Here is a 16,830-nt window from a genome sequence, read left to right on the forward strand (position 1 = left end):
AAGCTCCTTGGCCTTTATTATCTATTGTATCCTTCAGAATGTCTACACTAGAAGGACTGTGTCTTATAATACATGATCATATAAATATCGTATTTTATGTTACCATTGAATTGAGTGAATCTTGTGCTCTGTGTCTGATCTAAGATCTTTATGTGAAGTTTTATAGAAACCTATATCATATACATTGAACAATTCTATTTCACTGTGTTATAAGTGAAACAATTTTTAAAACTTTCTTATATTAGAAACAGAATTTTAAGGTGGTTGAATTTAGTGCAAAGTAACAGCTAAACTACAGTTACTTTAGATTATCAATTTTGATTACATGCTTATTCATCTATGTAGATTAGTTAGTGGATAGTGTTTGAAAAGTTCAATAGTTAATGAGACTGTTTTGCAGTATACTTGTGATCATGTTAGACTCAAACTACTGTTAATTAGATAGTCATAAAATCAGGAAGTTGGATCTTACATTTCTACTCAGAATAATTTTCTATTTTAAAATATATTTTTTTTTATTGAGGAGGCAAGCATGCAAGTTTGCAGAACATTTACTCATTGTTTGATTTAGTTTATCTTAGATTTCAAGATTAAAGTATGTTAAATGCTATTTTCTTTTCAGTATGGTTAATTAATATTACTTTAATTCTTAAAAAAAAAAGCTTGTCAATATTTGAATGTAGACCAGTTATGTAACAAATTTTACCTATATGCAGAGGTAAATATTTTGATTCCTTAATGTATTTAGATTTTTAAATTTGGATATAGTCCCAAACTGGATGGTTCATATCTCTGTCTCATGTCAGTCTCATGTTACATGAAGTTACTTATATGTTTCCTGATTGTTTTTCAAAGGATTTGGAATAGGACTTATACCTTAAAAGTGATGTTGTTTGATTCTGTAGTGCCTACCATAGTATAATATGTATCAGATACTCAAATGATGTTTGTTGAAAACAAAAATAAGTTTTTATAAACATGTTAGAGTCAGTTTTTTCCAGCTGTTTATTTTATCCTGTACTAAAGTTGCAGTTTTCATAAGCCAAAGGAGAGATGAGGTAAGTACAGTATCAAGGCGAGAGGATCACTTGAGCCTGGGTGATTGAGTCTGCAGTGAGCCGTAATGGTGCCACTGCACTCCAGCCTGGGCAACAGAGCGGGACCCTGCCTCAAAAATAAAAATTGTAACTATTACATAGAAATAAAATATGAACTAGATGTCATTGATAATTTGAGAGTTATCTTTTTCTACTTTGAATTTTTTTGTTTAGAAAGAAGTATTTGGTCCAGCAAAGACATAAGAATGATACAATGGGCTTTAAGGACTCAGGGGAAAGGGTCAGGGAGGGTGGGGGGCGGCGGTGAGGGATAAAAGACTATACATTGGGGTACAGTGTACACTATTCATGTGATGGGTACACCATAATCTCAGTGCCAAAGAACTTACCCATGTAACCAAATACCCTGTTCCCCCAAAAACTGTTGAAATAAAAAATAAAAGGAAATTAAAAAAAAAAAAAAAAAACAGAAAAAATAAGTATTTGGTCCATAATGAAAACAGGTGCCTGCCACAGACAGGCCCATCTGGGATGGTCTGAAATGTTTGTTTTATCTTATAGACTGTTTAGGTAACATGAATTCTTCTTAATGATTTAAAAAATGTTCTGATGTAATATCTGAAGTACTTCTAACTTTCTGAGACATGTATTTCAGCCTGTTTTTTTTTTTAACATAAATAATTTTTGAAATATTTTTTCCTTTTTCCTCTTTTAAAGCCTTCTGGTCATGACAGAAGGGAAAACCTTAATTCGTATCAGAGGAACTCCTCCCCAGAAGACAGGTAAATAGTTTTATATGCTGTAAATGCAATGTAAGTTTTTATGGTAAGTTTTATGTAATAATTTAGTTCTTAGATTTCTAATTTTAGGGTGGATAACGTCTTTCTAATGGTTTTACAACCAGTATTACTTGAGTGGACTTGATGGAGGAATCATCCTTAAATGACTCTTTTAGGAGTGTCTAGTAAATAATTCCAGATATTATGTAATTTTTATGTGAAAGGGATAATTTTTAATGTCTCAAATACTAATGGAATGAAAGTATGTAATGGAAAACTGAGTTGAAATTACACTATTTAGAAGTGCTACTTTTACTACTGGTAATACTGTCCCTTACATTTATATAGGTCTGTATTGTTCTTAAAATATTTTTATATAGATTATATCAGGGATCCCCAACCCCAGATCCAGGGACCAGACCGCACAGCAAGAGGTGAGCAACAGGCCTGCCAGTATTTTGGTCTGAGCTCCACCTCCTGTCAGGTCAGCTGCATCGTTGGATTCTCATAGGTGCACAAACCCTATTGTGAGCTGTGCATGCGAAGGATCTAGGTTGTGCTCTCCTTATAAGAATGTAACTAATGCCTGATGATCTGAGGTGGAGCAGTTTCATCCTGAAACCATCCCCCACCTTCACCGTCTGTGGTAAAATGGTCTTCCACCAAACTGGTTTCTGGTGCCAAAAAAGTTGAGGACTGCTGGATTATATCATATTATAATTATGTTAAGATCAGCGTTCCAAAAACGTTACCGTTAATGTACATTATGAATTCACATTAGGATTACAATTATTTCATTTATGATCATTGAAAGACCATTAAGCATATGATTTATTAAATATAATGACTGTAAAAAATAATTTTTTATGCCCATTAAAAATAATTTATGAAGGAAGAAGCATCCTTCAAACTTGCTTTCAGTTGTGTAATCTTCCTTATTCCGTATGTACTTTCTTATTCTACTCTGCTAAATATCTCTAAAAGCTTTGCTTTGCAGACATCAAGTTAATTGCCCTGGTTCGTGAGTACTTACTAACTTTCACCAGTCACCACTCCCTGTAGATTAAAATATGTATATATCTTTCTACACACAGACACATACATACATGGGTATATGTGTGTATAACTTAATTGTAGATGTGTATATAAAATACGGATTATGTTGCTATATATCTATTGTGTATATATTTAACTTCTCTTAAGGTTCTTTGATTTTATTCACTTTTTTTTTTTTTTTTTTTTTTACCCTTGAGACAGACTTTCACTCACTCTGTCGCCAGACTGGAGTGCAGTGGTGCCATCTCAGCCCACTGCAACCTCTGCCTCCTGGGTTCAAATGATTCTCCTGTCCCGGCCTCCCAAGTAGCTGGGACTACAGACGCATGCCACCACGCCCAGCTGATTTTTTTATTTTTAGTAGAGATGAGGTTTCACCATTTTGGCCAGGATGGTCTCGATCTCTTGACCTCATGATCAACCCGCCTTGGCCTCCCAAAATGCTGGTATTACAGGCATGAGTCACCATGCCCAGCCCTCACTTTTAAGATTAAAATAACTGACCCAATGCTGTTCGTCCTTGTTTGCTAATAATTTCAACCCATTCTCATTGCTGTCCAATAATGCATTTTCAAGATTAACAGCTGATGAATATGGTCTTTTGGTGTCGAATTAAACAGATCCTATGGAGGCCAACCAATGACAGTGGTCCCATACATTCAGTGTTTTGATAAATGAGCCAGCTAAGCAGAAGGAGTCATTTGCAGGATAGCCTTTTTCATGCTAACTGTATGTAATATCCAGATATATGTCTTCTACTGAGAAGAAAATGAATCAGGATAATTCACTAACCAAATAAATTCTGTTAAGCAAATACTAGGAGTTGTTTTGCTGTGTACAAGCTGAAAGTTTTTGTAATTCTGATGGAAACAATGGGTGTTAGCAAAATGAGCTGTTAAGAACAGTTTGATAAGATGCTGTTCAGTCGCAGAGCTGCTTTATCATTACCAATATATGACTTTCCTATTTATAACATAGTTATTTTTAACTTACAACTTGGTTTTCTTATGTTATGTTAGATATGCAGAACAAGAAAGATCCCCCCGGGATAGAGATCACTTTGATTACAGCAGATCAGACTATGAGCATTCAAGAAGAGGACATTCTTATGATAGTAGCATGGAGTCACGGTTAGTGTTGGGAATTTCTAACTGTAGAAAATCATATTTGTTTAAACTTTCTTTATGCTATATTTATAATAATAACAAAAATAATAGTAACTAACATTAATTGGATGTTCTTAGGTGCCAGGCTTTCTAATAAGGGCTTCATGTGAATTAACTTCTTATGGTAGTAAATATGTGAAGTGTAGATACTGTTATGTATGCTTTACAGCTGAAGAAACTGAGGCCTAGAGAAGTTTAGTAATTTGTTCACATTTTGAAATGTAATAGTGCCAAGCCCAAGTCTGTCTGACATAAAGCCCAAGCTCATTCATTATATTGTACTGCAGAAGTAGTCAGCGTATGTGATTTTTTGAGATTCTTTACTAAAGGAAAGAAATTTATGTTGTATGATATAGAGTGGTCTAAATTTATTTTCCTACATAATAGCAGAGGGACATTGAGACTAAAGTTTCCAGTTTGTAATTTTTTTCTACTTTACTTGACCCTTAGAGAACTTGGTTACCCACCTGTTACTCTGGCTAACAAGACTTACAAGATTTACTTGGTTGAGAAATGGGCAAGGAAACCAAATGGAAGGCAGATAAACTCTTCTCCAAAACAAGAAATATTGGAATGAGAGTGTTTGGAAACTCTTAGGGGTAATACTTCAGAAGAGTCAGACATTAAGTGCCATTCAGATTTCACTGAACACTAGACAGAGTATTATAACCCCCTTGTTATTGATCTGTACTTAATTTCAATTCTTTTTCTCCTTTGTAGAAATTAATAATAGTTTTTACAATGAGAATACATTAGTCCTCACTTATCCATGGGGAGTGTGTTCCAGGACCCCCAGTTGATGCCTGAAACTGTGGATAATACCTGAACCATATGTATCTATAATGTTTTTTTTCCTATACATACATACTTATGATAAAGTTTAATTTATAAATTAGACATAGTAAAAGATTAACAACAGTAATACTAAAATAGAAAAATTATGAGAATATACTCTAATAAAAGTTATATGAATGTGGTCTCCTCTCAAAATATCTTACTGAACTGTAGTCACTTATTTTTGGACTATGGTTAACCACTGGTAGCTGAAGCCTCAGAGAGTGAAACCACAGATAAGGGGTGACTGCTGTGTTAGAAAGATGTTGGTGTTTTTAAAATTCCCTTTAAAACTTCACTACAGGGCCTCTGTATTTGCTCAGGAGAAAGTGTAATGGAATAAAAAGTTACTTAGTACATGTGGGGAGAGAATCTCCAGGTAGAAGTAATGATAGTCTCAAAGACAGTAGGTGGGTAGATACTTGAGATGCTCAATATAGGGAAGAGATGTTAATTAGAATTCTGCAGATGAGAATACTCTCAAGTACATAAAACAGAAGTCACTATATGGGTAGTATTCCCTTAACTTGCATGTGTCTTTGCTTAGGAGAGAAATAGTGATGCAGACAATTTCCAGGTCATTTGAAATTGACTTTGGAATGTCTGTATTTTAGCCTTTTTAATGAGGCAGTGTTGCATAATAGAATAGATTCCATATTCATGCAGATTAGAGTTCAAGTTTTAGTTACTAGTTATTGAAATTTGGTAGTTTCTTAACACATGTCTTCTGAGCCTCAGTTTCCTCATCTATAAGATGAGGATGATAGCATGAATCTTGTCTGGTCGTTTAGGTTTAAAAATACTGTCTGTCCTACTACCATGTCTGAACATAGTAGATACTAAGAAAATGATAACTTTTAAAGTATTAGTTTCCTGAGCATATCAGTTTGAGTAGTGAAAAGCCTTGAACCAGTGGCAGGCACTTTATATAGAAAACAATGTAAGAGTTCAGATAAACTATTGTTGAACAATGCGGTTGATTCTGAATGTATTTCTAATTAATCTTAAAAAACTAACATTATTTTAGTATTTTATAAAGGAACTATGATTTGTCTCTGTAACAACCATTTCAGTATCCCTTAAAAGACATCTTTCTGCCTTTATCATTGTTTTCATAAAACCAGCCTTCTCCTGATTTTCCCGTGTTCTCTAGTCGTCTGGTTTCCAAAACCTGACTTTCATGTTTTACTGTTCACTCATTTTTTTGATGTTTCTCAGATATTATCCATCCCTTTTCTACCAATATTATAAACCCCAGGAATTTTGACCAAATTCCTCTGCAGTTTGGAGCTAAGCACATTCTTTGATATTTACAGCCAACAATTTCCTTCTCATCACTTTCTAATATATACTTAATCCTAAAATGTCAGATTACATTAACCTTCAAAATCCAGGCTTGTCTGCTGTCACCTTAATGACACCTTAATTAGAACAACTGCTATAGCTGTAATTGGTAAGCTAAGCTTTTTGCGTATTTTCGCAAATACTGTAAAATCTCTTAGAAACAAGATACTACTTTTTTCCAGTTTACAAATAAGGAAATGGCTTTGAGTTTATTAAGTAACTTACCTGAGGTTGCATTTAAACATCTGGTAGATATTGAAACTGGAATTTGAACCCAGTTTTGACTCCAAAGCCCATGTCTTTTTCACAATCCCTGACTGTACGAATTCAGTATAACCCTTTTAGGTCTAGTATATGAAAATGAAGTCTCATGTGATCCACGCAGTCACACTGTGAAGTAAGCAGGCTAGGTATTACATAGAACATAAAGGCTAACAGTCCAAAAATGTTGACTCTTAGAATATTTTGTTATTTCTGCATTATAAAGGAACAAACACACTAATGAAAAGGATCTGATTTTATCAGCCAGCTAGCTCGCTTACTTGGTGTTTCTCAGAAGAATTGTAACCAATGTCAGGCAATCCCTTCTGTAGCTACTCTCTTGGAACGTGTGTATTCTTAAGAAAAAGCAACTCAATTGCAAATTAATTCAGATAATTTAGAGTATGCCTTTGTGACTAACAGAGGCTTATATTTGAAATCACTCTTTCTCCCGTCTGTTGTTGACTCTTGGTATATACAGATTGTCTGTCCTCTCTAGGAGTCATTTAAGTCTCTTATATCTCAATTTCAAAACTGTAATTCAACCCAACAATCTCATTACTGGGTATATACCCAAAAGAATATAAATAATTCTATTATAAAGACACATGCATGTGTGTATTCATTGCAGCACTATTCACAATAGTGAAGACATGGAATCTACATAAATGCCCAACAGTGATAGACTAGATAAAGAAAATGTGGTACTTATACACTGTGGAATAATATGTAGCCATAAAAAAGAATGAGATTATGTCCTTTGTAGGGACATGGTTGGAGCTGGAGGCCATTATCCTTAGCAAACTAACACAGGAACTGAAAACTAAATACCACACATTCTTGTTTATAAGTGGGAGATAAATTACGAGAACCCATGAACACATAGAGGAGAACAACACATACTGGGGCCTTATGGAGAGTGGAGGGTGGGAGGAGGAAGAGGATCAATAAAAACAACTAATGAGTACTAGGCTTAATATTTGGGTGATAAAATAATCTATACAACAAACCCACATGACACAAGTTTACCTGTGTAATAAACCTGCACGTGTACTCCTGAACTTAAAAGTAAACAAACAAAACTGTTCCTTCACAGCTGCCTGGGAGGGTGGCTGGTTTTCAATCTCCACGTAGACCATCTCAGACATACCCCTTAGATTTAGCTAAAATCCATCTCATAGTTTTTCCTGGTAATGCAGTGATAATATGAAACTTACTTTTATTTACTGTATTATATATAACTCATGGTTACCCAAAACATGAACAGAATGATCTGAGTTTCCAAGACAATACATTTAAAAAGCAACTCAGTGGATAGACTTTTCTCTGGGGAAAGGTAGCAAAAAGCAAGGATTTGCTTTTCCTCTTAGTTCTCAATGGTTTCAGAGAACTATACCTTGACTGTTTTAAAAGTCTTAAGAAAGGATAATCAGGTATGTTAGTTGGGAAGGAAGACTTATTGTGGCTAGAAAAAATTTTCCCCCTACATTGTCTCAAATAAGCAGAAGCTTCCAATATTTTGAGATTTCTAATAAAAAATATTAGTTCTATCAAGAAACAATTTCAAATATATTTTCTGTAGCAGTCTTACAACTAAAGTAACCACTATCGGAGATTAACTCTTGGTTTCTTCTTTTTTTATACAATTTGTCATTTATACCACAGGCTAATTTTTCTCCTTAAAACATTCTTTTCATGCCACTCTCCTACCCAAAAACTTTTAATGATTCCCCATCAGCTCCAGTTTAAAAACCTTAAAGTCTTTTGCATATATTTTAAGATTTTAACTCATTTTTTCAACTACCATCACACATAATTCTTTGTTTCCTGAGTGTGCTACTGATTCTTACCTTAACACCCCTGCTCAGTCTTTCAATAGTTATTCCTTCGTCTACTAGTTGCAGAATGCCATACTTCTCCCCTTCCTCCTCCCAACTTGCCCCCAATCTAAATCCTGTCAAGCCTTTAGGACCTAGTTCGTTGCATTTTCTCTGGGAAGCGCTTTCTCACTGTGATTCTAAACCACTTTTCCTAATCTGAATTTGTGGGGCCCACTTAAAATTTCACTCATTTTTGTGCACTTAATTTTTAAGAGTGTATTTTATATTGTCTTTTCTGCTCTTAAAAAAAACTAATCTTACAGAAGCAGGGACCGAGAAAAACGCAGAGAAAGAGAAAGAGATATGGATCGGAAAAGGTCCCGGAAATCCCCATCTCCTGGGAGGAAAAACCCAGAAACATCAATAACTCAGAGTTCCTCTGCTCAGGATGAACCTGCTACAAAGAAAAAGAAAGATGAGCTGGATCCTCTTCTTACTCGCACTGGTGGAGCATATATTCCTCCTGCAAAGCTCAGGATGATGCAAGAGCAAATTACAGATAAAAACAGGCATGTTGATATCAATAAATATATAAGGCCATGATATTGTCATTGAAAAATAAGTCAACTGTGGTTTAATTAACTCTGGTTCTTGAGACTTTACATTAGTCTACAGTGATAGAGACCTCAAATTAGAGACCTACTTCATAGCTCCATTGGAGAACCACATACTACTTACCCTTGTATTAGCTTATAACTTCTTTTTTTGCATAAATGAATTAAAAAGTTTGAGGAAAAAAAAAGAAAAAAAGTTTGAGCAAAAGATGGCTTACCCTTTTTATAGTATTTTCGAACTGTTGTTCCTTTCATAGTTTCATGGATGCATTCCTATTGATAACATCTATTTTTTGTAGAAAAGAGTAATATTGACATTTTAGTTCTAAAATGGACCTTTCCTGTTGTAAACCGGGAGTCAATAAACTTTTTCTGTAAAAGCCCAGATAGTAAATATTTTACATCTGTGAGTCATTTTGTCTCTGTTGTTGCTGCTTATTTCTGCCATTGATTGTGAAAACAGTCGTAGGTATTGTGTAAAAAATTTTAAGTGTGGCTGTGTTCCAATAAAGCATTATTTACAAAAGCAGGTGGTCAGCTGCATTTGGCTCATGGGTGTAGTTTGCCAACCTCTATACTCATCTATAAAACTGAAGCTGGCAATTTTATCTTTTTGTATATTTTCATTAGACCGCGATATCTTAGACTATACTTTTTTGCTACTCTAAGGCAAACAAAATTTATATATGAACAGTCACACTCAAAACACTCTTCCTTCCCTTTTCAGAATAATTGGGATGGTGAGGAGCTATTTACAAAAGTGCAGCTAAGTTTTTGAGATATTTTCTCTAATAAGATGAGTTGATAACTAGGGCCAGTATGGTCCCAGATTGAAATGTTTATTCAGTTGTCAGGTAACTAGTTAAAAGATTGGGATAGAAGATATTAATAGTTATAATTTAAGAAAAACAGATGCAAGGTAAGCCAAACAGGAATATTTCCACATCTTTTCATGGGTGTTTTAATGGCAATTTGAAAAGTGCTTGAGAACTTTATATAAGTTAAATCTAAATTTGTTTCAAGGATTAGCTTGAAGTAGAAATGTCATTTATCTAAAAGAAGCTGTGAAGATTTAAAACAAATTAGAACTGAATTTAAGAACCAGAAAGGGGTATTTGTTGCCACTAAATTCCAAACTAGTAAGTTTTTCTTTACATGTCATATTTTAGCACTTGGTATTGATATTTGAAGTGTTAGGTTGAGAAGGAATTTAGAGACGGCCTTTGTGGTTAGTAGGACCTTCATTATCATGTAAGCATTTTGCTCATGCACAAGGCAGTAATGGCAGCATTACTGAAAAGGATTCAGTTTCTCCAGTCCAGTCCAAAGCAATCCTAATTGTAAAAGACTAGAAACTTTGTCAGTCCAAGTCTTGCTTCCTTTTAAATAAAGCAGACAGGGGAGAGTTAGCAATACATGAAATTTAAAGCACATTCCTTTAAGATAATTTCATAAACAGTTGAAGTCTGTTCGTAGGCTGTAAAGGGTACAAGGAGAAGTAGACATCTTTAAGAGAGCGTCATAGTCTTCGCTTTCAGTAGATACTTAGGTGAATTGTGGGCTTCCTAATTAGAAAGTATAATTGTAGTTGATGTAGCTGTTTGATTAGTTTAATAAGATAGGTTGTAATTATATATGAGCAACGTCATATTAATCAGGCTAGTTGTTAAGCCATATATCTTGTTTCTCTAGAGATAGTCAGATACCAAAGGGTTGGAATTATGAAACAGTGGAATAGTCCACCTTGGGTACAGGCAGTAAGGGGGTACATAATTTATAGAGAATTTAGAAACAAAAATTAACTGCAAAGTCGGATCTGCTTTTTATCCTCACTGTGCTGGCAATTCGAAACAATGTTAGTGATACAATCCTCGTTCCCACCAGGAACCTCTCACCAACCTGCTTTGTTGTACCACTCCAGAACAAGAATTCTTAACCTACAAGCCTTCAAGAGGTTCATAGATATAATTCAAACAGTCAATGAATGTATTTGGGGAAAAAAATGGATCTTTATTTTTGCTATTCTCTAAAATTTAGCAATTTTTACATAATCTTATTGTGTTATTAAAGGAAAATGGTGTGTACTTAAGCATATGTACAGAAAATCAAATATGGTTTAGGATATAATCTGTTTATCCTGATAGGCATCATATATCTTACTGTACTTGGGGGTCATTTCATGAAAATAATGTTAAAAAGTAATGATTACTAAGTAGCTTCTATGTTCTTATAGCTTCTTCTTCTTGTATTGTTGAAAAAGTTTTAATCTTTATTAAAATCACTTGTTTTTAGCTTAGCATATCAGAGGATGAGTTGGGAAGCCCTAAAGAAGTCAATTAATGGCCTTATCAACAAAGTCAACATTTCCAATATAAGTATTATAATTCAAGAGCTTCTTCAAGAAAATATAGTTAGAGGAAGGTAAGTATCAGCTATTTTATTTGTAGTATTTCTAGTAACATTTTCAAAGGAATATATCTACATGAATAATAATCATTGATTTATTGTGCTACTTCATTTCAAAGGTCCTTGAGAATATTTATTTAAAATGCAATGCTTATAAAAATATAGGCTGCTAAAAAATAACTAGTGCCTTACTGTTACAGGTTGTGTGGAATTTTTGATTTTTGAGAAGCTTTGCTTTCACATAGTGGTTTTTGTGGACATTTACTTAATGCCTCCAATAATTTAAACTCATGAGGAATAATGAATATTAAAATATGCTACCTCAAACTCATTTAATTATTTATTTTTTTAAATTGTATATGTGGTAATACATCATGATGTTTTTATACACATTACTTTGTAGAATGGCTAAATCAAACTATTTAACATACACATTCACATACCTGTCATTTTTTGTGGCAAGAACACTTAAAATCTACTCTGTTTTCAGTTTTCAAGTATACAATATATGGTTGTTAACTATGGTCAAAATATTGTAGAATGGATCTCTGGAACTTATTCCTATTATCTAATTGAAATTTTATGTCCACTGACTAGCATCACAGTTCCCCCAGCCCTCAGCCTCTGGTAACCATCATTTTATCCTCTGATTCTATGAGTTCAATTTTTTTTTAGAGTTCGCATATTAGTGAGATCATGCATTATTTGTCTTTTTTGTGCCTGGCTTATTTCACTTAGTATAATGTTTTCCAAGTTCATCTGTGTTTTTGCAAATGACAGGATTTCCTTTATGGTTGAATAGTACTCCATTATGTATGTATACATTTTCTTTATCCATTTATTCACAACAGACACTTCTGTTGTTAACATATTTGACTATTGTGAATCATACTGCAATAAATGTGGGAGTGCACATACATCTTCAACATAATGATTTCATTTCCTTTCAATATTTACCCAATAGTGGGATTGCTGGATCAAACGGTAATTATAATTGAAAAAAAAAAACTTTGTATTGATTTATTTTAGATGGGGGTATTGCTTTACTGCCATGCCAGAGTACAGTGCATGGACGTAGCCCACTGCCCCCTTGAGTTTCCGGGCTCAAGGAATTCTCCCACCTCAGACTCCTGAGTAGCTGGGACTGCAAGCACTCACCACCATGCCAGGCTAATTTTTAAAAATTGTGTAGAGAATGAAGTCTTGCCATCTTGCCCAGGCTAGTCTCGTACTCCTGGGCTCAAGCAGTCCTTCCCCCTTGGCTTCCCAAAGTGCCAGTATGACAGGCGTGAGCTACTGCACCTGGCTGGTAGTTTTAGTATTTTAAGGAACCTTTATACTATTTGCATAATGGCTATACTAATTTACATTTCTACCAACAGTGTACAAGGGTTCTCTTTTCTCTATGTCCTTCCTTGGCAACACTTGTTATTTTTCATCTTTTTTATTACAGCCGTTGTAACAGGTGTGGGGAGATGTTTCATTGTGGTTTTAATTTACGTTTCTTTAAGATAATTGGTAATGTTGAGCATTTTTTTCATGTATATAGGCTGTTTGTACATCCTTTGAAAAATGTCTGTTTTTGTCATTTGCTCATTTTTTAGATTGGGTTATTTGTTTTCTTACTATTGGGTTGAATTCCTAATTTATTTTGGATATTAACCCCTTAGCAAATAGATGGTTTGCAAATGTTTTTTTCCATTTTGTAGGTTGTCTCTTCACTCTGTTGATACTTTCCTGTACTGTGCAGAAGCTTTCTAGTTATATGTAATTCCATTTGTCTCTTTTTGCTTTTGTTGCCTGTGCTTTAGGGGTCATATCCAAAAAAAGTCATTAACAATACCAGTGTCTAGGAGGTTTTCCTCCTTATTTTCCTGTTAGAGTAGTTTCGCAGTTTCCGTCTTATGGTTTAAGTCTTTAATCTATTTTGCGTGGATGTTTGTGTATGGTGTGGGACTAAGATCTATTTTCATTCTTCTGCATATGGATATTCACACCATTTATTTACTTACTTTTATTTTACTTTAAGTTCTGGGATACATGTGCAGATCTTGCAGGATTATTACATAGGTATACATATGCCATGGTGGTTTGCTGCCTTCATACCCCTGTCACCTACATTACGTATTTCTCCTAATGTTATCCCTCCCCAATCTCCCCACCCACTGCTATCCCTCCCCTAGGCCCCCACCCCACAACAAACCCCAGTACGTGATGTTCCTTTCCCTGTGTTCATGTGTTCTCATTGTTCAGCACCCACTTATGAGTGAGAACATGTAGCCTTACACCATTTATTGAAGATACTGTCTTTTCCCTATTGGGTCTTCTTAGCCTCTTTGTTGAAAATCAATTGACTGCAAGTGCCTGGATTTATCTCTGGTTTATTTGTTCTCTGTAGCTCCATGTGCCTGTTTTTATACTACTGTCATGCTGTTTGGATTACTATAACCTTCGTAGCAGATTCTAGGTCTGGTAGTGTGATGCCTCCAGCTTTGTTCTTTTTGTTCAAGATTGCTGTGGCTATTTGGAGTCTTTTGTGGTTCCATGTGAGTTTTAGGATTGTTTTTTCTATTTCTGTGAAAACTGTATTGGAATTTTGAGAGATTGAGTCGAATCTGTATATTGCTTTGGATTTTATGGACATTTTAATAATATTTCAATCCATGGACATGGGATATCATGTGTGTTCTTCCATTTTTCCATCAGCAATTTGTAGTTTTTGGTGTATAGACCTTTCACAGGTTTTCTTTTTTCCATAGCTATTGTAAATGGGATATTTTCTTGATTTCTTTTTCAGATAGTTCATTGTAAGCATATGGAAGCACTACTGATTTTTGTATGTTGATTTTGTGTCTGCAGCTTTACTAAATTAGTTTATTAGTTCTAACAGTTTTTTTGGTTAAGTCTTCAGGATTCTCTATATTAAGATCCCATTTATAGCAAAGAGACTTCTCTATTTTTTATTCGGATTCTTTTTCTTTCTTTCTTTTGCCTAATGGCTCTGGCTAGGTCTTACAGTACTATGTTGAATGGAATTGGAAAGAGTAGGCACCCTTTTGTTATTCCTTATCTTAGAGGAAAAGCTTTCAACTTGTCACTGTTGAGTGTTACTAGCTGTGAGCTCATCGTATATAGCCTTTATTCCAATTTAATTTCTAATGAGAGTAAAATGAGAATGTGAGAGAAATGGGAAAGATGAGCAATAAATTTCAGAAAAGCAGAAGGGAATCACCATATTCTATAATATGTGGCTTTAAGCAATTGGTGATATTTAAAAGGGTCAAAAAATAGAAGTACCCCATGTTCTATTTATTATTTTAGAATCTGTGGGCTGTTTTCTCATGTGATTTTACATGACTCTGATTCTTTTAAAAAATAGGGACTATATAGCCAGGCATGGTCGTTCAATATCTGTAATCTTAGCACTTTGGGAGCCTGAGGCAAGTGGATCAGTTGAGTCCAGGAGTTTGAGACCAGCCTAGGCAACATTGTGAAACCCCGTCTCTACCAAAAATACAAAAAGTAGCTGGGTGTGGTGGCATGCAGTAGTCCCAGCTACTCCGGAGGATGAGGTGGGAGTATTGCTTGAGCCTGGGAGGTGGAGCTTACTGTGAGCCATGATCATGTCACTGCACACCAGCCTGGGTGGCAGAGTGAGACCCTGTCTCTCCCCAACCTCACCAAAAAAGGTTGGGGTATAAAGTAGATGTAGCAAGTTGTAGAGGTACAGAAAGTTGATCAAGAGACAGCCATTATCCTTAAAAGTAGGCACCTGAACCCATGAGGCAGAGGTTGCGGTGAGCTGAGATCGTGCCATTGCACTCCAGCCTGGGTAACAAGAGCAAAACTCCATCTTAAAAAAAAAAAAAAATTAAAAAAAGTAGGCAGAGGTCTCTCCATTTTACTTAGGAAAAAAAGTAGAGTTAGAAGAGTTATGGATTGCTAAAGATATTATAATTTATAAGCTGCATCCTTTTTCTCATTTTCTACTCTAGTGATTCAGTTGTCATATCTAAATCTACCATTAAGACTTTTTTTTTCTGACTTTTGGCAATCCAATAATTGTCATTACACTGCTAAAAATAACTTCAATTTGTGCGATTTGCCTTTTTCCCCTTTCTCATCAAATGCATATAAAAACATGACCATTTTCAAAATCAGTTACAAATAGGTACCTTTTAATTTTCTGTCATTGTTTTAGCATTAATCTTGCATTGTTTTTAATTGTGTCTTTATTTCTCATAGGAGTATTCCAGATCTTCATTTTATTCTACTAAAATTAGACTTAAAGATTTAAAGTCAAATTTGTCTTTAATCACAAAATTAATATTATAAAAATGATGGACCTGTAGTAGAAACTTTATGTTGTCTAACTTTTGAAGCAGGTCTGTTTTTGTTTACTTTTTTGAAAGTGTTAAATTATTTATATGAACCTTAAAAACCTCAAATTCATAATTACATATAACAAACAGACTGGGATAAGAGGAATTATATATAGAGAGAAAAATTTTGAAGATAAATTGCAGTAAAATCTTTATTCTATCACAAATTCACATTTTGTTTTCTGAAAAACAATTTTTATTAGTAAGATGAACTCTTTCTAGTTAGTTCTGATTTAGATTTTATGATTATTTACAGAGAACTATTAATGAATTTTAATAGTTTTTGTTTCATTTAATTAATTTGGTGATTATTGTTGACTCCTTTTTTATTCTTTTTTAAACAGAGGACTGCTGTCCAGGTCTGTTTTGCAAGCACAGAGTGCGTCTCCAATCTTCACCCATGTTTATGCAGCATTAGTGGCAATTATCAACTCAAAATTTCCACAAATTGGAGAATTGATCCTCAAGAGGTTAATTCTTAATTTTCGAAAAGGCTACCGAAGAAATGATAAGGTATATATGAATGGCTTGTAAGTAGAATTATACATAGGAACAGACTAATAAACCAGTATCAACAAAAGTAAGCAAGGTTAATTTTGACACAGGTACATGTATAATACTTTTGAAAAACTGTCTTTCTTCAGAACTTCTTTTGTTCTGTTAGATATACCTGACCACTAATGATGAGCCACAAAAACGATGACTAGACTGTAGAATTATAACTAACCAGAAATGATAGTCTTTCATGTGTTATTTTATCTTAAAACTTTCTTATAATATAAAAATTATACTTTTGTATTACATGTTTTAAATAGATTATGTTAGTAGGCCATAGATTCTATAAACAAATGAATAGCAGGTTTAATTTATGGATTAACTTTGTCTCTCTCTTCATTTTTCAGCAACTTTGTCTGACTGCTTCAAAATTTGTGGCACATCTTATTAACCAAAATGTGGTAAGTAATTATCTTCAAAACTTGGTCCAATTCAGTGGCATTAGACCACAGGGTTGATGCCACTCCACTGATAACTCTATTTTTGTTTTACTTTATAGTTTTTGGAATAAGTATGTTGTATTATATTTTCATTTTAAAAGTATAATGTATTTAA

At 34.2% G+C, this 16,830-nt stretch overlaps 1 protein-coding gene across 2 annotated transcripts in view; it reads left to right on the forward strand.

Annotated features, from left to right (window-relative positions):
- CWC22 (CWC22 spliceosome associated protein homolog) overlaps nt 1-16,830 on the forward strand; it is a 59,890-nt gene that overhangs the window by 15,397 nt on the left and 27,663 nt on the right. For both annotated transcript variants that reach the window (XM_039470104.2, XM_074399394.1), the window contains exons 3-8: nt 1,776-1,840; nt 3,913-4,023; nt 8,642-8,887; nt 11,225-11,353; nt 16,065-16,233; nt 16,623-16,676. In XM_039470104.2, coding sequence (XP_039326038.1) covers nt 1,776-1,840; nt 3,913-4,023; nt 8,642-8,887; nt 11,225-11,353; nt 16,065-16,233; nt 16,623-16,676 — 774 coding nt within the window. The remainder of the gene's footprint in view (nt 1-1,775; nt 1,841-3,912; nt 4,024-8,641; nt 8,888-11,224; nt 11,354-16,064; nt 16,234-16,622; nt 16,677-16,830) is intronic.

Source organism: Saimiri boliviensis, chromosome 5 (genome assembly GCF_048565385.1).
Source record: "Saimiri boliviensis isolate mSaiBol1 chromosome 5, mSaiBol1.pri, whole genome shotgun sequence".
Classification (NCBI taxonomy): domain Eukaryota; kingdom Metazoa; phylum Chordata; class Mammalia; order Primates; family Cebidae; genus Saimiri; species Saimiri boliviensis.